At 35.8% G+C, this 22,469-nt stretch overlaps 1 protein-coding gene across 1 annotated transcript in view; it reads right to left on the bottom strand.

The window, feature by feature from the left end:
- Positions 1-21,987, bottom strand: part of Btnl3 (butyrophilin like 3) — a 36,998-nt gene extending 15,011 nt beyond the window's left edge. The window contains 4 exon segments of the mRNA XM_046466407.1: positions 2,153-2,428; positions 14,795-14,974; positions 14,977-15,141; positions 21,939-21,987. Coding sequence (XP_046322363.1) covers positions 2,153-2,428; positions 14,795-14,974; positions 14,977-15,141; positions 21,939-21,987 — 670 coding nt within the window.
- Positions 21,988-22,469: the final 482 nt, after the last annotated feature.

Below are 22,469 nucleotides of genomic sequence, written 5' to 3'. Positions count from 1 at the left end.
AAACAGAAATATACTAATCAAACATCCTAGCCCTCAAGATACTAAGCCATGAAAAGTAACTTCCTTCAAAAAACGCTAGAAAGGAGGGGGAAAAAGACACATATGTATATGTATCATGTCCATGAATCATTCAGATCACAATGAAACAGAGAAAGGGGAAAAAAGATCTCAATGAAAAGTCAAAGAATTGTTTCTAATGGTGCTTTTTAAAATTCTTGGCTTCCCTTCTCCACAGTGTTAGGTGGAGTGGGTTGGAGTGTGATGTCTGCTCCACCTTCAGGATGGGGTCAGTAGAGTGTGAGAGGAGATCCCATAGGCAGAGTTCCTGGAGGTGTGGTTTGGGCCTAGGTAGGTTCCAGGTTCTTGGAATGGTGATTGGTCTGAAACTTTTCAATCAGCACACATTCAGGGCCCAGCAGTTGCTCTCCACACTGGGAGACTGCACCCCAGGAATCTCCCCTAGGTTCCACTCATGCAGTGAAGGAGCCAATCCTTTGTCCTTTCCATCATCTGCAGATCTCACATTTCCTAGTCTCTTGGATTCAGGCTCCAAACTCAATCCTGCCCTTGTAAATTCATGTATTCCCCTGTGTAAACCCTTCTCCAAGCTTGATTTTCTCCAGGTCACTTAGGCATTCTCTAGGTCATGTGGTATGGTTTTGCCAGGCCTAATTTGGGGCCCAACTTGGGTTTGCCAGGATTGGGCTCCCCCAGCTGCTGGCTCCCATGGTGCAGCTGCAAAATGTCTCTGTCCTCTCTGGGCTGCCAGGACAGGTGTGGCTTCTTTCCCACACAAGGATATTGTGCAACACACCTTTCTGGTTAGTCCAGCTGTGTCTTTGATGGCTGATCTCTCCATACCCAAACATTGAACAGGCCTCCTAAAACTATGGGTTCCTTTAAATTCCTCATCCCTCCACTTTGCTCATTCATGGAGGGCTGATTTGACTGGCAACAGCAACAGCAGTAGCAATGCAGAGTTCTTCTTATTCTATTATATCCAACCTCCTGAGTCCTTAATCTGCCTTCAATGTCCAGTATTAACTCCCAGGAAAGCCCTTTCACCTTTCTCAACCACTTTGCTGAGAAGCTGCCTGTCTGTTTTTTTGGTCTCAAAACAAAAGAGAGCAGAGCAGCCAGAAAGCAACCTCCTCTATTCCATCATCTTAAAGCTCTCCTCTTTTTCTTTTGTATAGTATCATAGATACTAATGTATCTATGATGGTATGCCTTTGGTTACTATTTGTCTATTCTTCCCCCCAGTTCTCTTCAGTAGAGCACTTGCCTGACATGTGTGAGGCACTGGGTTCAATTCTTAGCACCGCATACAAATAAATAAATAAAATGAAGGTTCGTCAGCATCTAAAACAAAATATTGCACATTATTAGATTTTTCTCCTACATTGATTTAAAATTTTTAAAACAAATTTTTTTAAAAAAAATCAATCTACAATCTTTCTCTTTTAACTGACAAATTAGGATGTTTTACATAGTAATTACTGACATATTTGGATCTACATGAATTAACCTATTCTTTTAAAATCTTCATGAAAATTTCTACATTTTAAATTTTATTCAGTTTCATAAGGCAATGACAATATATTTTCTTTAAAATTAATAAACTTATTAAAAGTAAACTTTTCCCCTTTTTCCTAGAGTTAATGCAAATTCTTAAGTTTTTTTAAGAGTTGAATTTGGAGGGGTGCCCCATATACTGATCATGTAGCAAAGAAAATACTTAATCCAACTTCTCTGGAATTGTAAACAAGTCTGTTTCTACCTGTTGTTGTTGTTATGTTGAAATTATTGTTCAATTCTGGGGATTGATCCAAGAGATACATGCTAAGAAGGCACTAAACCACTAAGCTATGGCCCTGGTCCTTTTCTTATTTTGAGACAGTCTCACTAAGTTGCCCAGGGTGGCCTCAGAATTGAAATTCTCTTTGCTCAGCCTCCTAGGAAGTTGGGATTACAGGTGTGTGCCACTGTGCCCAGTAATTATTTTATTGTTTATATCACATTAACCTTGACTTTCAAAATGAATCATTAAAACGGATCAATATTAAACAAGAATTAGAAACAGAAAGGCTCCTAGTCTCCCTCTGGGTTATCCAAGCATGCACCCCTACTCCTCTTTCTCCTCCCTACTCACCTCTTATCCATACTCTGGATTCCAACTCTTGGCTCAGGTCAGGGTCAGGGTCCTGAATGGAGCATGATATGCTTCCAACATTCTCTTGGACTACAAATGAGGAGTTGACATCAAATGGGCTATGTCTGTCTGCAGTTACCTTGGAATCTGAAGATAAATCATGTCCCAGCAGGCCTTTCCACTTCACTGTGGGCTGGGATAACCAACCTGAGGATAGTAGCTGAATGCCTCCATTAACAAATCTCATTATAGAAATGAGAGAACCTGAGCCCAGTGCTAGGGAGAAAAGAAGGAAAAGATTAAAATGAAGACAATATCCCAAGGCCATAACTGTTCTAATCCAGGTCCATCAATTCCATAGTCATAACTCACCCCCCTATTTTTGTCTTGCATATACATACACTTACAACACACCTGCAAACACCTATGTGGCATTTATTAATACCACATATGAATATGAATTTATTACATGATTAGGTATTTCTAAGCATTAAATATGAATATGTGAATAAGATAGAGATAGATCCTTCTAATGAGGAAATTTTCAGAAGGTCAACTGAAGTGGAGAAAGCTAAGCTGTCATGTCTTCCAGTAGCTCATTAAAGCAAAAATGAGTCAAAATAAAAATAACAGTGCAGTGATGCCTTTAATCATTTACTGTCATAGTATAAGCAAAAAAGCTAAAACTAAGAACTTGCCAACTCCCCATTCCCTTTTCTTCCATGAAATGGCAGGCTGGTCCAGGATCAAGTGCACCAATGCAGGCAACAATTGTGTTACTGCTAAAGGAGCCCCAAACAAAGGGACAAGCAGTTTTATGAATTCTGATTTTGTGAACGGGACATGGGGGAAGGCTAGAAAACAGAAATATGGAAATCACTGAAAAAGACTTATGGAAATAGAAAGACTGTGTAGATTAACAAAGCTAATGTCAAATGTTTCAAAGTACTAGTAAAATAAATAGATAACTTTATTGCTATAAAAAAGTGGCATAATTAAACACTGTAGGAAGCAACAAAGGATAGAGAAATCACAGGATACTAATTGGAGAGGGAAAAGTGTCTTCAAGTACGCAGTCCCTGCCCTCATAAGAAGTCCTCCACAAAGGCACCTAAAAAAAACTTCTGTCCAAGCCCTCAAATAAAACGACCTAAGAACAAAGGCAGCCAGACTAGGGATGAAAATATGTGCAAGAGTATGAGACAATGGGAAGGTCTGAATCCTTGATTACATCTCCAGGGAATGCATGCATTTTCTGTGCACCAAGTCTGAGTATGGGGAGAACAGCTGATTCTCATGAGGCTTGTCAGACAAGGCATTTGTAATGGCCTATGGTCAGACATCAAAAAACACATGTAGGATTTAACCAAGAGGTGGACTTTCAATAACTCACTGACAATACAGAATAAAATAAGTAATATATTTCATTGAAAGAAAAAAATAAATACATTTCATTGGGAAAAGTACAGCTATTGAAGAGCATGGTCAAACTATCACAAAAGAGAGAATGATTAAATGTCAAGTGAGTCCCCACTGGAGGTGACATTTGCTCAGATGAATAAGAGTTTATTAGGTTTAAGCAGATTCTAAGGAAGTTTAGCTAGACCTGTCTTTCAGACTTAGGACTTGAGAAACAAAAAGGAGCATCCTTCACATGAGTGATCATAATCTGATGACTTGATCATGCCTATATCTTGCAACAAATAGAACTCAATCATCTGTGTGCTGTTCTTTGCCATTTCCCAGGATTCAGACAAGTGCATGAAGCCTTATGTTTGGTGAGTCAACAGCTTAAATAAGGATTTATGGTATGAAGGCTCAAAGAGTAGGTCTGGATAAAATAACATAAATATGTCTCTTCCTACTAAAGATAATTTAAACCCCTGGAAACACAACAACTGGCAACCATGGAAGAACTTTGAATGGTGGAAAGAGGAAGCTAGACACATTAGAGACTCAGGAACTAAAGTGACAACACAGCAGTAAAGCATCTTATACCTAACCCATGAACAGAAAGTAGGCTCACTTCTTCACCAGATCACTGACAATACCAGGTGAACCCAGAAACTCCTGAAAAAGGATAAGGATTGCACAGAAGCCAAGCTGACAAGAGGCCAGGTGAAGTGCTCTTTGTCCATTTGGATCATAAACTCTTCCCTCACCTAGGGACACCAGGGCAGCTGAGCTAATAAAGCAGCTCAAACAAAAAGTAAAAAAGATCATCAGAAGGCCCCCATATCATTAAATAAATCAGGTAGATCAAAATGGCACAGCAAAACCTCCAAAAATAAAATTTTTTTGTGGAACCACAACTGGCAACAATTCAGGTAACAAAAGACCTGAGCACTAAACCTAAACAAGATGAGTGACAACAAAAATAGAAGTTTAAAAGCTTTAAATGATATCCAAAGTCTCAATAAAATAGCCAGCATGTCTCAGCTTCAGTTGAAAATTACTCACATGAAGAACAAAGAAAATGTCATCCTTAGTGAGAATAGACCATTAATTGATACCAATATCAACAGAGGAAAATATTGGAATTATTAACAGAAAATTCAAATAGCTATAATAGACATGTCTCAAAAGCAATTAGAAGTTTTATTTTAAAAAATGAAAAATAACCTCCCATGTTCATGGATAGGTAGAATTAATATTAATAAAAAGGCCATACTCTCAAAAGCAATATACAGATTCAATGAAATCCCCATCAAAATTACCAATGACATTCTTCATACAACTATGCCTTACATGCAATGACACTGCAAATGACCTGGGTCATGCCATGCATCATTCTTACTTAGCAACGGCCCTCAGCACAACTAGAAAAAAACAGTCTAAAATTCATTTGGAATAATTAAATACCTATAATAGCCAAAGCAATTCTAAACCAAAGAGGGGGGAAAAAGCAATACTGGAGACATTACAATACCTGACTTCAAATTATACTACAGAGCTATAATAACAAAAACTGCACAGCAATGGCATAAAAACAGACACAAAGACCAACAGTACAGAAGACACAGACAAATCCACACATCTACAATCATCTGATTCTTGACAAAGGTGCCAAAAACATATATTGGAGGAAAAAAAACAGCATTTTAAACAAATGGTGTTGGGAAAATTGGTTATCCATATGTAGAAGAATGAAACTAGACTCTTTATCTCTCACCCTTTATCTCACACAAAACTCAGCTCAAAAAATGATCAAAGATCTGATAAGTATACCAGAAACTATGCAACTCCAAGAAGAAAAAGTAGTGTCAACACTCTAATATGTAGGCACGGGCAATCACTTTTTCAATAGGATGCTTAAAGCTCAGGAAACATGACAATAGTTAAAAATAGAATGGCATCAGATTTAAAAGCTTCTGCATATCAAAGGAAACAATTAAGAATGTGTTGTGAGGACCCACAGAAGGAGAAAAATCTCTGTAAACTACTCTTCTGACAAAGAATTCATATCTAGAATGTATAAAGAGCTCAAAAAACTTTACACAAGAAAATTTAAGTAATCTAATTAACAAATGGGCACACGAATGAGATAGACACTCCTCAAAAAAAGAAATACAAATGACCAAGAAATAGATGAAAAAAATGTTCAACCTTGTTAGTAATTAGGGAAATACAAATCAAAATTACATTGAGAGTTCATCTCACACCAGTCAGAATGGCAGTCATCAAGAACAGAAATAATAAATGCTGGAGAGGATGTGGAGAAAAAGGAATACTTTTACACGGTTGGTGGGATTATAAATTAGTGCAACCACTATGGAAATAAGTTTATAAAAGGTTAGGCATGGAACTATCACATAATCCCACTATACCACTCCTCAGTATTTATCCTGCAGAATTAAAGTCATCGTACTACAGTGATACGTGCACATGAATGTTTATAGCAGCACAATTCACAATAGACAAACTATAGAACCAGCAGAGGTATCCATCAATGGATGAATAGATAAAAAATGTGGTATATATCAGTGGAGTTTTATGCAGCCATAAAAATATGAAATTATGCCACTTTCAAGAAAATGGATGGAACGGGAAACCATTATGCTAAGTGAAATAGGTCAAACTTAAAGGGTTAAAGATCCTATGTTTTCTCTTATAGGCAGAAGCTAGAGAGGAAAAGGAAAAGAAAGATGGAGGCAGATCTCATTAAAATCAAAAGGAGATTAGTAAAGGAAAGAGACCATGGGTTGGAAATTGAAGAGAGAGGGGAAAGTGCTGGGAAGTGGTAGTGGCCAAATTATGTTGTTATATTGTATAGTGTGGTATGTATGTAACAACAAATCCCATCAGTATGTACAACTATAATGTACCAATTAAAACTGGAGGGCAGTGGGATGAAAAAGAAAAAACTCATAGAAAACACACAGGTCATCTTAAAAATAAAACTAAATGAAAATTATATACAATGATAAAATAAAAAACTCACAGAATGGCCTGAATACTAGAAGATGAAAAAGGATCAATTCAATGAAATTGAGAATAGAAAAATGGAAATTTTGTATTATTAATAACAGAAATAAAATTATCTATGCAAGGAGAAGGAGGGGAAAAGACTAGGAGAAAATTAAGAGAAATAGAAGAAGACTGACTTCAAGGACCTGTTGGACAACATCAAATACCCAACACTGGTATCATCAGAGTTCAAGAAAGATAGAATAGAGAGAGGATGAGTGAGTTTTCAAAGAAATGATGACAGATAACTTCCCATATTTGGATGCAAATGGAATTCATAATATAAAGAGAAATAAACCACTTAGAAGGACAAGTATTGCATGTTTTCTCAAGTTTGGGAAGGGCATAAAACTGCATACTTAAAAAGCTGATGATAAATGGGAGAACCCAAAGAAATTCATGTCTAGACCCAATAAACTTATGAATACTAGAGAAAAACTAATTTTGAAAAAAGCCAGAGAGAGATAATGAGTTATTAGAAAAATAGCAGCAAATTTCTCATGAGAAATTTGAAGGTCCAGGAAGAGTATGATATCAAGTTGTGGAATCAGTATAGATGACGATCAGTGGATTAAATGAATTCATTCATTCATAAAGAATGAAATTATGTCATTTGCAAGAAGATGAAAGGAACTAGAGATCATTATGTTAAACAAACTAAGTCACTCAGAAGGATAAGTAGGATAAGTCATTTTTTTCATATATGAATCATTTTAATGTAAAAAATATGATATGAATATAGTAGGGGGTATCAAGGAAGGGAATAAGGGAGGGGAAAGGGGATTAGAGAAAATAATAGGCAGGTTGGATATGACCAAAGTGCATTGCATGAATGCATGCATGCATGGAAATCATACGGTGAAACCCATTATTTTATACAATTAACATGAACTAATAATTATAATAAAATTATTTTTAAAGGAAATTATTTGATCAAGGAAGGAACTCAGAATACCAGAAAAGATTTTTTTAATGGAAAGGGTAAAAATAAGTATAAATAAAAATTAAGTACTCATATAAAAATAAGTATAAACACAAAAAAAGACTCAAGCATTTTTAAAACCATACTGATGTTTGAAATAAAAATTATAATGTTATCTGAAATGGGGCCCAATGAATATAGAAGAAATACTCAAGGTAATATTACTTAAGAATTATACAGCTTAAAAGGACTTCAATGAACGTAAGTTCCCATATTTTACTCAAAATGATAAAATGTTGAAATAATAAACTAGGATAAGTTATGTATGATTATTGTAACACTTAGAATAACAGCTAAGAAAACATAACAAAATAATGATGTATTCAAAAATTCTGAAAATAAATGAAGATATAATTCTTAAAAATGTTCTGACAAAGTAAAAAATAGACAAATGGAATTTCATCAAACTAAAAGATTTCTATATGGCAAAGAAGAACAATAAACAGAGTGAAAAAACAGCCTTATAGAATGGGAGAAAATATTTGGCAACTATGCATCTGACAAAGGATCATATCTAGAATATATAAGGAATGCAAAAAACTTAACAAAAGCCCCCAAGTAATTCAATTTTAAAATAAGCAAGTGATCTGAATAGACACCTCTCAATAGAAGAAACACAAATGATCAATGAAATATATGAAAAAATATTCTCAATGTCATTAGACATCAGGGAAATGCAAATCAAAAACCACAGTAAGATACCATCTCACTCCAACTAGAATGGCTATTATCAAAAAAAATAAAATATGCTGTTGAGGATGCAGAGAAAAAAAGAACTCTTTCTCATATATTATTGATGGGAATGTAAATTAGATAGCTATTATGGAGAACAACATGATGATTCCTCAAAAAATAAAAAAAATGTATAATATGTCCCATTCTGGGTATTTATCCAAAGAAAATAAAATCATATCAAAGAGATACTTGCATGGCACCTGTTCATTGTGGCACTATATGAAATTATGCCACTTTCAAGAAAATGGATGGAACGGGAGACCATTATGCTAAGTGAAATAGGTCAAACTTAAAGGGTTAAAGATCCTATGTTTTCTCTTATAGGCAGAAGCTAGAGAGGAAAAGGAAAAGAAAGATGGAGGCAGATCTCATTAAAATCAAAAGGATTTTATGGAATCAGCCTAGGTGCCCAGTAAGGTGAATGGATAAACAAAATGTGTTATACATACATAATAGATTATTGTTCAGCCATAAAAGGAAATTCTGTCATTTGAGGCAAAATTAATGGAATTGTAATACATTGTATTGATTGAAATATGTCAGATATAGAAAACAAATACTTTATGTTCTCTCTCATATGTAGGAACTAAACAACAAAAAAAGACAACCCAAATACAGAATAGTGATTACTAGACATAGGAAAGTATGGGAGAAGAAAGAGTAAATGAAGGGAGATTGGATTTGATCAGTACACATTTGATCAGTATGCACGTGTTAAAATATCACACTGAATCCCATGTGTGTGTTTAATACATGTTAATAAAAATAAAATAAAAACAAATGTTCCAATAAACCATAAGAGGTCAATAAAAGAGAAAAAAAGGAGACAACCAAATATAAATAATAAAGTGTCAGGGTTATGCTCTATCATATAACTACCTTAAATGGAAATGATCTAAATGTACCAATTAAAGACAAATATTGGCAGATTAAATTAAAAAGCTCAACCCAACTGTACGCTGACAATTAGAAACTCATTCCCAATACACTAACACAAGGTTAAAAGTAAAAGGATAATTGTCATCATCCAGAGGCAGGATGCATACCCCTCTCCTGTCCCACAAAATTTTCATTTGTATAATGAGGCTGATGATATTATACTTGTATCAAGATAAAATGATGAAGCCTGTTACTCACATAATAAGACTGTCTGGGGAGAATAATGGAGACACCCAAGCAGCTCTACAAATGGCAAGAGAAAGTGAGGAAAGGAAAATGGCTTTGCTTTTATTATGGATAGGGTTTTAGGGTTCCTCCATGGCAAAGTAAGGCTTCTATGGTTTGTCTTTCTCACACCAAAGAAATGTCTAGGCTTTCTTTTCAGCTTTCCTAGATTGGGAAATGAAAAATGAGAAATGAAAGTGGATTGAAATCTGTCAGTAATCAAACATTAAAAATTATGAAATTTGCATATACCATACACACATTAATTTTAAAAATAGGAGTAGCTATATTAAGATCACATAAAGTGGACATCAGAGCCAAGTGAATTTTGAGAGAGGAGAGATATTACATAATGATAAATGGATATATCTACCAGGAAATCATTAGAGTCCTAAATATAGATGCATCAAACAACAGTCACTGACATGAAACAGAATTTTAGATGGAAATTTCAACAATGTTCCACTATCACTTGAAAGAATATGTGTTCTGCTTTTAATTGCAGTTGGATATGAGAATAATTTCTAATGTTTGATAGCACTGTAGGGCAACTTCAGTTGAAAATTAAGTATTTCAAAATGGCTAGTAGAGAGCTCTTTGTGTTTGAATGATGTAAGTAGGTCAATTAACTCCTAGTAGGATAAACTCAAAAGAGACACACACCAAAGAACATTATAATTTAACTGTCAAATGACCAAGACCAAGAAAAAATCTTAAAAGCAGAAGAGAAGCTATTCACCACAAACAATTAAGGAAACCCTAATGAAGTAATCATCTGATTTCCTGTTGGAAATATTTTTTAAGAATTAGAGAATATTTAAGCATCTTGGTGCCAACTTGGTCTTGAAGGCTGGAAGATAATGGGTTGCTATATTCAGAATTCTGAAGAAAAAAAGCATTGTCAAACAAAATCCTATAACCAACAAAGCTAGACGGTATAGGAGAAATACTGGGGAATAATATGGACAAATTATATTGTGTGTATGTATGAATACGTAACAAATCCCATCATCCTACCATCATGGATACCTATAACATACCAATAAATATATGGCGAGAAAAACTCAGAGGATATCTCATGTTGTATCTTCCAATAACGAATGTCAAATGATGACATTCTCAAACCAACAAAACCTGAGGGCATTTGTTATCATTAGACCTACTTTTCAAGAAATGCTAAAAGAGGTTTTTCAGTTTGAAATTAAAGAATATTCAATGCCATTAAAATATAAAGCTCTCTAGTAATAGTAAAATCATGGACAATTTTAAAAGGTAGTTTTGTTGTAACTTTTGTTAACTTCATTCTTTGTTTTCTACATGATTTAAAGTACTACTGCAATGAAAGCAATCATCAGTTCATGAGTTGGGAAACAATGTATAAAAATTTAATTTTGTTACTTCAATAACTAAAAGCAGGGAGGACAGAACTATATAGGAGTAGATTCTTTGATGTTACTGACATTAGTTAGTATAATTCTCTTTTAGGATGTTAAACATTAACTTATGGTAACAGCACACACACACCAAAAAAAAAAAAAAAAAAAAAAAAAAAACCACATAGCTATAGAATACACACACAGGCAGACAGACAAATAAGAATAGCATTTAAATGTTTCACTATAAAAAAAATCAGCAGGGCACAGTGGTGCATGACTTTCATCCCAGCAATTCAGGAGGCTTAGGTAGGAGGATTACAAGTTCCAAGTCAGCCTCAGCAACTCAGTGAGGCCTTGAGCAACTTGGAGAGACCCTGTCTCAAAATAAAAAACATAAAAAGGGCTGGTGATGTTGATCAATGCTTAAGTGTCCCTGGGATCACTCCCTGGCACCAAAACCAAACCAAATAAAAATTCAACCAAGCACAAAGAAAATTATACTAAAAATGAGCACAATTTTTACTTGTCAATTAAAAATAAAAGAAGAAGCCACACATGGTGGTACACCCCTATTATCCCCATGACTCAGGAGGCTGAGACAAGAGGATAAAAAGTTTGACATCAGCCTCAGCAACTTAGTGAGGCCCTAAGCAATTTAGCAAGACATGTCTCAAAATAACAAATAAGGGGCTGGGGTTGTAACTCAGTGGTAGAGCACTTGCTGAGCATGTGTGAGGCACTGGGTTTGGTTCTCAGCACCACATAACAATAAATTGCTAAATAAATAAATAAGATTAAATTCTTTCAAATAATTAAAATAAAAAAGTCTGGGGATGTGTCTCAGTAGTTAAGTGTTCCTGGGTTCAAGCCCTGGTAAATAAATAAAAGGAAGGAAGGAAGGGAGGGAGGAAGATGTTATGTTCCTTGTTTTCTACATGATTTAAAGTACTAAGGGAATGAAAACAATCATCAGTTCATGAGTTTAGAAACAATGTTTAAAACAAGAAACATAAAAGCTATAAGAAAGTAAATATCTAGGCCTGGGGTTGTGGCTCAGTGTTAGAGCACTTGCCTAGCACATGGTGAGGCACTGGTTCAATCTTCAGCACCACATAAAAATCAACAACAACAACAACAACAAAAAACCCATAAAGGTATTGTCTCTCTCTCTCTCTCTCTCTCTCTCTCTCTCTATATATATATATATATATATATATATATATATATATATATATATATGTATTGTCTCCATCAACAGCTATATATATCTGTATCTATATATCTATCTATATACATACACACACTCATATATTATATAAAGTAAATATCTAAATTATAGAAGTCACTCTTCATTATTGCTCTAAATGCAAATGGTTAAATGTTCCAATCAAAAGACAGATATTGTTGAATAAATTTTTAAAAGTAAAACCCAACTAAATGCCATCTAAAGAGATTCACATGTAAGGACACATACAGCTTACAAGTGAGAGAGAGATAAAAAGATTCTAGAAAAACAGAAAGCAAAAGAGACAAGATAGCTCTACTAATATCAGACAAAGTAGATGGTAAATTAAAACATGATATATATAAGGACATCATATGTAAATGAAAGGTTCTTCTACCCAGAGAAGAGTTGACAAATGCAAAAATATGTGCACTTAAAATGACATATCAGAGAAATTTACAAAGCAAAAAATGGCAGATACAAAGAGATAAATAGTTCTACAATTTAGTAGAGTACTTCATTACCCTGCTAAACTGTTGACAGAACAACTAGGTAGAAGATAAGTATGAAAATAAAAGATGAACAACATACCAAAGCACATAAAATCTAAGACAATAGTACACTCCACCCAACAATAGACTACACATTCTTCTCAAGTGCACTTGGGATATTCTCTAGGATGCACAATACGAAGTACATCTTAATAGATTTTAAAAGCTATGTGTCACAAAAAAAAAAAAACTTTTCTGAAACAATTGCATAATGTTTGAAATGAAAACCTTAAGGAAAACTGGAAATTTTGCAAATTATGGGAATTAACACATTCTTAACCAATGGACCCAGAAGAAAGCACAAAGGAAATGAAAAAGTGGAAACAGAGACAAAACCACAACATACTCAAACTTATGAGATGCAAAGAAAGTGATGCTGAGGATAAAATGTGTAGCTATAAGGGCTTACACTAAAATGAAATAAGATTTCCTTAAAATTTACAACTTAGGGAATGTGAAAAATAAGAGCAAATTAAACACAAAGCTAGCAAAATAAAGAAAATAATAAGGATCAGAACAGAGGTGAATAAAACAGAAATAAAACAATAGAGAAAAAAAATCAATGAAACCAAAAGTTGTTTCTTAACAAAGTTGAGAAAATTAAGATGGTTAAAATTTTTAAAAGAACTGTGAATACCAAATGCTGGTGAGAAGAAACTGGAATACTCATACATTGTTGGCAGGAATGTAAAATATAATACTCTGTTGTGGTGTGAACTGATAAATACAATCAATAAGAATGTAAGTTATAGGCTATAGATTAGTAAAAAATATAGATTACAAATATAAGATTTTGATAAGTGAGATAAGACAATTATAAAGCAAGAACTGACATATGCAAGCCTGAAACTCCATTATGCTGCCTTCTATTAAAAAAAAATTGTTACAAGAGCTGTTTCTGAGAAACTGAAATAAAAGCTGTTTTCTGCTAAATTAAAACAAATAATATAATAAATATAATATAATATAATATATTGTCTACTGTACTTTGTACCCCACAGAATGTACTCAACCCAAAGATATGGTTGTCTTGGTGACCCAAGACTTTAAAGTAGATTCTCATCCCGGCTAACCAGCTGCTTGAACCCAGGATTCAGTTATCTAACACCTGCTTAAACCCAAGATGCGATTGTCTGAGTTGCTGTGCTGACTGCTGTTTTAGCTTCTATGATTGGCTTGCTTGCTTGACGTTAAGAAAAGTCCCTAAGCTGTGGTTTTCATTCTTAAATTCCCAAGACACGGGCCAGGAAATGGCTATTCTCCCACAGAGCTTCAGTCTCTATGGTTGGGTGACAGTCCCTGGTCAAGTAAATAAAGCTCTCTTTGACTTGAATTCGGAGTGTTTTCTGAAGCAGCTTCTCATAACAACTCTGGAAAGCAGTTTTGAAATTTCTTTTAAAACATGCACTTTTATAACCCAGCAATTACACTCCCAGGCATTTCTCTTCCCCAAATGAAACTTAACGTCTGTATAAAGCATTATGCACAAATATTCATGACATCCTTTTTTTTTTGTGTGTGTGTGTGTGTGTGTATGCCTTGTGCATGTGAAGCAAGCACTCAACCAATTCAGCTATATCCCAGCCCCCTATTTATAACATCTTAATTTGTCATAAACCAAAAATAGAAACAACCCATTCCTTCAATGGATTAGTGGTTAAACAAGTTATTGTGCATCCATACCTGATAATACTATTCAGCAATAAAAGGAAGAAAATGTTGACAAAAGCAAAAACTTGAATTTCACGAGCATGATGTTGAGTGGGAAAAGATGATCCTAAAAGGTAATATACTGTATAATTCTACTTATATACCACTCTTGAAATAACACAATTATGGAAATGGAAAATAGATTGCCAAGTGTTGGTGGATTTTAGGGATGGAGGAGGGTGAGTGTAACTGAAAGGGTAACTGAGGGAGGACTTTGTGGTAATGAGATAGTTGATGTGGTAGTTTCAAGAATCTAGGCTAGAATATAGGATAAAACAAGAACTATGCACAAAAATGAATAAACTAATAGTGTATCATGTTGTTTTGTAAATAAATAATCCTGTATTTAAAATCTTTTGATTTAACAAATTGTAAAGTTCAGGAAATTTCTATTTGAATGAAGTCTTGAATTTTCAGAATTAAGCAACTGACCTGACACCTGTAGCTCCCTAGTGGCTTTCTGCTCATAAGTCTGGGAGCAGAACCATCATCCATACAGGCCAGCATCTGAGGAATTGAATTTTTCTAGTTCTAGGGAGACTTGTCCAAGTACAAAGAAGTCCTTCACCAACACAGTCCTCCCTTGACAGGCTGCCATCTGCATAAATTTTGATCTTTTCCATCCCTGTAGAGATGGACCAAACCAGAGAATTGATCCTTGAAGAACTTCATTTCCATGGCTTCTGCATTTGTCTCAGGAGAGAGGAAGCAGGTGAAGATTGTGTCCTCCTCCTCCAGCACATGGACAGGCTTGTCTGGCCCAATCACTTGCCACTGGCCTGTGAGAGTAAACACAAGAGAAAAGTAAGCAAAACCTACTTAGGGCAGTGATGTTCATGAATGGAACATTCATCATGATCCCTTTTCTAAGCCCAGAGATATCATATCTGCATATTCCTACAATTGACATAACATATTCATATCAGTTACTTCATTTGGTTCCAAAAGACCTGAGAAGTGTATTTTATTGACATTGCCATTTTCAAGGTGAAAAACTCATGTCATTAAGTAAGTTATCTAGAGGCATGAGGGCACAATCTCCAAAAGAGGACCTTTTCATCAAAGGAGAGTATATACCCACATTCTCTTTCCTCTACTCATCTGCTCAGCAAAATCTCAAAACAGTTCTTTTTTTCTATTTCCTTGGCAAAAATGCAAAGAACACCCTTTTTTTCAATGACTTAGAAGAGTAGTATGAGGTGATTAAATCTCCATCTTACAGTAATTTGCTTCCTCATTTTGTAAATGTTTTATCAATACAATTAGAGGAATATATATTCTTTACCTATAAAAGTTTATTTGTGTTTCCTTACTATCTGTGTACTTATTCTGCAAAATTCTGAAAAACATGTTCAACACTATGGCAGGGAGAATTTGCCATTTTTATCTTAGAGGTTGGTTCTCTGGTACACTTACGTTGTGACGTATTCCTTCCATGGAGTGCATCTTTTACACTTGCTTGCCGCAGTCTGGCTGGGCACAAAATCACGAGCCACCACACACCTTGTAGATTCAAACAGCAACTCTTTATTCTCGAACTCACACGGGCACTCTACACACGTTCTGGGGGAAATCCACGTTCTCCGCCCAATTCACGTTCTGGGTGAAATCCCAAATACTCTCTCAATCCCGTGAGAACTCAACGGGAACTCAAGGAGCAGGCGCGCCTGAGGCAGCAGGATACGCCCTATTCCCAGCAGGGTACACCTTAAACCTGGAACCGCCCTAAACCCGGATTGTCCTAAACCAGGACGCCTAAACCCCGATCCGCCCTAAACCCGGATCCGCCCTGGTCCTTGAGCAAGGTCACCTTACATGCAATGTCACTGCAAATGACCTGGGTCATGCCATGCACCATTCTTACTTAGCAATGGCCCTCAGCATCTCCCCCCTTCTGATTAATTAAACAACAAGCAATGTGGCTTAAGGACTGTGCCTGGTAGGTTGTCCAATTCAACATATGGTTCTTACCCGTCATGGGAAAAACTGACCTCTAGGCGTCAGCCTCCTGTCTTAGGTTGATACCACTGCAATTGGATCATACCCGTCACTGACTACCGGTCCAGCATACAGCCATACTTGTGGATAGGCCTATGCACCAGTGGGGGGGTGAGGTTCTTGCCTCACCTCTGTTGGCCCCCAATTTTGGCCTTGGTGCCAGTGGGGGTGAGGTTCTTTGCCTCACCTCTGTTGGCCCCCAAATTTTAGACCATCACTAGCAGAAGGGAGGAGGATACAGAAATGCCACGACACCAAGCCAATTGACGGCTCCTTTGGAAAAATTGCATCACTGGTGACACCATCAGCAAAGATATGCCAGTACTACCACAATTCGCTGCACCAAATGATAGTTCACAATGTATACAAGTGATACATAGTCCAGGCAAGTTCTGAAAGCAGTTCAAAGTGGAGGAGTCTATCAATATGTCCATTTCCTCCCAAAGTAAATCGAGTCCTTGATTGAGCATTACTTGTTGAGTTATATTCATTGATGCATCAGTTTATACAGTTTACTGTGATAGCTATCATAGAAGCTGTAGTCTGGTTTTATCTTTGTCTTCACTGGCACTGGGATGGAGATAGGAATTCTGGCAATGATGCTAAAGAGACATTATCCTGAACAGAATTATTAAATATGATGAAAAGGAAAGGTGAAAGTAAACAAACAGATCTGTTAACCTCCTTTAAAAACAATCCTTAACAGTTGTTTACCTAATTTAAATTAGTAAACAAACAGATCTGTTAACCACCTTTAAAAACAATCCTTAACAGCTGTTTACCTAATTTAAATTAAACCATTTAAATCACGTGAATAAAAAAAAAAATAATAATCCGGATCCATTTTTTCATGAGCGCTCCTCATATATGATATATGGACATACGCACACACAGACATACAACACAAAACACAAATGTGCACACAAACGTACAACACATAAGACAATAATAAAGGCCTTGTAGCTTTACCTAGGTGAAATCTCCATTGCAATGTTTAAAAACTCCACAGTCAAAAAATAAAACTGATCAGAAAAACATTAACCTAGGTTTGTATGAGCTCAAAAAAAAAAAAAAAATAGAACTTTATGATGTGGGAAAATGCAATAATAAAATAGATATTGAAAAAAGCATCCTGGTTAATCACTGTCACAGATGTAAGAATAGCCAAGCTGGAGCTCTGGATATCAACTGTTATGGATTTAAGAGTAAAATCATCTTCTTTTTATTCTGTAGAAATTGCTTTGGTTAGTCTCTCTGGAATCCAAATCGGTTGCTGTTCTCCCCGTGGAAACACAAACAGAACCCCGACTCCAGACAATCACTGGGTCAGGACCTTTCCATTGTCCTGTTAGAATATCTTTCCAAAGTACCTTAGGCTTATGTACATTTTTTGGATACATATGCCTTTCCGCAGCACTAAGTCCTGATGAATCCAAATTTAAAAAGTTTAGAGTAAAAAGCGTTATTTTAAGTTTATCTTTGGGGGATATATACCCTTTTCCAATTCCCTCTTTTTGTTTTAATAAGTACATTTTAATCTTCTATTTTATCCAATATTTGACTTTAAACTTTTCTCTTCTACCTTTTTCTATTTAGAATGTCTGTATCTAATAGTTGTCTTAGCTTTTTGCATTTTTTATCTGAAATACCTTTATTTGACATTTTTAACCATTTTTTATCTTGTTTTTATCTTCTAAGGTTTGTACATTCACCCTTAGTTGCTTTTTTTCCTACTAGTTTTCTTTTGTTTCCTATTTTGTGGGTTTAAAATTCTTGTCTTCCTACATCTTTTCTATCTTTCTACATCTTCTTTATCTTTTTTCTTTTTAACTTTCTATACTTCTGTCTTTAAAGTTTTTCACTTTAAATTTTTAATCTTCTTTATCTAAATATCTTTTATCCCATTATCTTCCCATTTTTTTAAGTAATGCCTTTACAATTAACTAGGCTTTGAATGACGCAATCTTTCCTCTGTCATGAAGGCATTTTAACCACCTTAAATTTAACCTTTTAAAGCCTTTTGCAACTTACTTAGACATTTTACAACTTTTTACTTTACCACACAAAGATTATCTCATCTAGAAACATTTCTTTTTCTTTTAACCTTCCATATTAAAATATATTTCCACATCCTGAATCTTTTTATATCTCTTTTTTCTTTTTTCCGCCATGAAGGTATCTCGACCACCTTCAATTTAACCTTTTAAAGCCTTTTAATTATCATCTATACTGTACTTTTAAATGTACTTTTTCACCACCTACAACTTCACTCTTTTAAACGAGGCTTAGATTCTGTTTAAATCGCTTTAATGTTAGTTTACGTGGCTGCCCTTCAACCAAAGGCTTTTTTTTCCTCCATTAAGAAGCTTTGTCTCAATCTGCCATGTACAAATATCTTTTTCTTCTTTCTTCCTTTCTCAAGCTTTTAAATTAAGTCTAGTTTCCTCAAAATCTTTTTAAATGACATTTTACAACTTTTTACTTTACCACACAGAGATTATCTCATCTAGAAACATTTCTTTTTCCTTTAACCTTTTATATTAAAATATATTTCCACATCTTGAATCTTTTTCTATCTCTTTTTTAACCGTTAACCCTTTTTATAAATTCATATTTTGAAACAACTCTTATAAAATTTCTGATTTAGACAAATTACTCCACTTTAATAAGATGAAAGACTTTATGTTTTTTATGATACTATAATACTATAATTGAAACCCAACTGAAAATTTTTCTACTCTTTGTATATAAATTACACATGATAGAATCTTAACACTTAGTAACCTTGTTTTAGCAAAGACACAGACACAAAGCAATATTAAACATTTTTCCATTTACCAATTTATGAAAACACACATAATGTTTAAATATATTACCTTATGGAACTTAATAAGTAAAGAGTACTTCATTTCATATTTAGTGGTTGATATTTTAACACTTTAGCTTTGTAAATTAATCAGATGTCTGTAAAAACCAAGATCTTAGACAAATGTAGTAAACAGAACTAGCCCTCTCTTTCTTGTTGAAGAAAAATCCTTCTACAGGATACCAGGATGGTCCCATTGATATACTTAATAACTCGTCTTTAAAAAGCCATGGGCTACATTTTTGTATTGTATCAACATATGTCCTAACTGTTCTTGGTCTTACTGGGGTGCCTCTTTCCTCTAACAATTTCTCTTCCTCGGAGGCGAACAACTTTAAACCTTGAGTCAACCATTTTCCCCAGTTTGCCTGAGAAAGTTCTAGGAACAGGCAACTTGAAATAAAAACAAAATAAATCCAAACAAGAACACATTGTTTTTTGAAATGGTCACCCATTCTTTCGCCCTCCTTCAGGGGCGAGTAATTTCACTTACCTCCAAGTTTCAGACGTTCCACATACAGGCCACCAAATGCCGCAGTCTGGCTGGGCACAAAATCACGAGCCACTCACACCTTGTAGATTCAAACAGCAACTCTTTATTCCCGAACTCACTCCGGCACTCTACAAACACGTTCTGGGGCAAATCCACGTTCTCTGCCAAATTCCACGTTCTGCATCCCAAATACTCTCTACATCCCGCGAGAACTCAATGGGAACTCAAGGAGCAGGCGTGCCTGAGGCAGCAGGATACGCCCTATTCCCAGCAGGGTACACCTTAAACCTGGAACCGCCCTAAACCAGGATTGCCCTAAACCAGGAACGCCCTAAACCCCGATCCGCCCTAAACCCGGATCCGCCCTGGTCCTTGAGCAAGGTCAGCTTACATGCAATGTCACTGCAAATGACCTGGGTCATGCCATGCGTCATTCTTACTTAGCAATGGCCCTCAGCACTTGCTTGATAATTTTTCCACCTTATAATTTTGGCTTTAAACAGCACTTCTAATGTTTTATCAACATATATTTCTGTAATTAATAGAATTATGTTCCTCTACCCAAATAATCTGTTGTGGCTAATCTCCAATGTGATGGTATTTAAAGATGGGATCTTTGGTAGGTGATTAGGGTTAGACTAGATCATGAGGGCAGGGCTCTTTTCCAATGAGATTGCTGTCCTTATAATAGAGGGAAAGATATTGGAGCACCCTACCCCCTCTCTCTCTGCAAGTGTATGGAGGAACAGCCATGTGAGGACACAGGGACTATCAGTCCTCCAACCAAAATCAAATTTTCTGACACCTTGATGTTGGAATTCTCACCTCCATCACCTCCAAAGCATTAAGAAAGTAAGTTTCTCTTGTTTAAGCCACCCAGTCTGTGGTATTTGCAATGGTAGCCTGAGCTAATATACATACATTAATTTTGTTGATTTTTTTCTCATACAACTTCATCTTCATCTTTAATTTGATCATCTTGTCTGAAGGATAGCGAGTATTTGTGTTTTTGTGAGTCTCTGCCCCACAATTCTCAGCTCCATGGGACAGGACCTGTGTGTTTTACTCAGCACAGCATCCCCTGGGTCTAGCATCATGCCCAACAAAAACAAGGGTAATAAGGATGAATGGTGAGTGCCGTTTTATTTCCTAGGCAAGTTCCTGTTGCAGAACATGCTTGCCATGATATATTGAATAGATTTACTCTTAGAAGAGTTCCTAAACTGTGGATGACCACTCTATTAAACCTCTATATATGTAACTACTTTGTGAATGCCTCTTGATTAATCCACATATGTTTATTATGATATGCATACATCTACCTGTTATTGGTGCATAAGCAACAAAGGACAAGTGAGTCCTATGTAAATACTCAAATAAGTGAAATTTTAAATTTTTAGTTTAATTATTTCTTGTTTTAAATATTTTATAAATAATTATAAAATGTATTTTATCATGCATCTTCAAGAAGAGTCTTATTAAATAAAATGAGACTATTCAGGATGATCTCTTACCATCTGCTGACATGAAGTAGCAGATCCTGAGGTCCTGCTCCTCACTGTCCAACTCTGAATTTCCCTGCAGCAGATTGGAAACTTTCCCTGCCCACTGACAACTCCACTCCAGAACTTGACTTATGCCTCTCTGTTGAGATCTTCTCTTGCCATTTGGAATATGTTTATTCAAGGTGGAGGACAGCACCCAGAATATGCCAGGTTCCAACTGATTCCTCAGTTAAAGGTCTGGACCCATTCCCTCCTTTGTTTCTATAATCACAAGCATTCCCAACTCAGCATGTTCACAGCTGGACACATTGTTTTCTCTCAAACATCCTAAAAAGTGTTTCCTTCCACTCAGGCAACCAAGTCAGACATGTGGGTGCTCTACTAGAGACCTCTCCTGTACTAAACCCCCACAGTTCAGCTGAGACAACATTAAATTTATTCATCTTAACATCTTTAGTGTGTCCCAGTCCCATTGTCATAGTGTCTCTTCAGATGTCCACTCTCATTATTTCTGGGCTACCATAATTATTTCCAGAGTGCCTGAGTCCTTCACACTGCCTGGAATTGGTAGATGCAGCTAGGAGGTAAGGAGAAGCAGAGAGAATACAAATAACAAAGATGCCTTTGTCCCATTGTGCCAATAATCATTGTAGTTGAAAAATCAAATTGTTCAACAGTATGTGGGTAGAAAGCAGTCCCATATGGATGGCTTACCTCACCCAAACTGGAGGAGACTGAGAGCCAACATGAGCATGAAGGCCATGGAGATTTCTGCCAGATCAAGCTCATGAGACAGCAGGAGGGATGGATGGATGGATTTGAAAGAAGAGAAGATCAGGACAGCAATCCAAGGTGCAGGTGTCATAGTGAGGCTCAGCATAAGTTGATAGAAAACTGCACTATTCTCCTTAGAGTCTCCCTGATACAGACATGGCTGTGTCAGGAATGGGAACTGTAGACTGTGAAACTGTACATTTATTGACAGATCATAAGCATCAATCTCAAACTAGAAAAGAAAAGACAGAAAAAAGATGGGTAGGACACAGTGGGGAAGACTTTGTCCTGGGTCTAGACTTTCTATGGACTAAAGTAGCATGGAACTGTCAAATGTAGGGATATTTTCCATCCTAGTCCAGCAGGTTAAACTATACAATCAAGATCTAGTCCTGAAAGAGAGGTCTTCTAAGTACAAGGTAATGGGTTGTCCAGGCAAACAGTTGGTGCTCCATGAGGAGTAACTAGACA

This window comes from Marmota monax, unplaced genomic scaffold (genome assembly GCF_021218885.2).
Source record: "Marmota monax isolate L192 unplaced genomic scaffold, Marmota_monax_Labrador192_F-V1.1 WCK01_AAM20220418_F8-fsc00331, whole genome shotgun sequence".
Classification (NCBI taxonomy): Eukaryota; Metazoa; Chordata; class Mammalia; order Rodentia; family Sciuridae; genus Marmota; species Marmota monax.
Note: the sequence above shows the minus strand (reverse complement) of the source record. Positions and strands in the feature narration are given on the sequence as shown.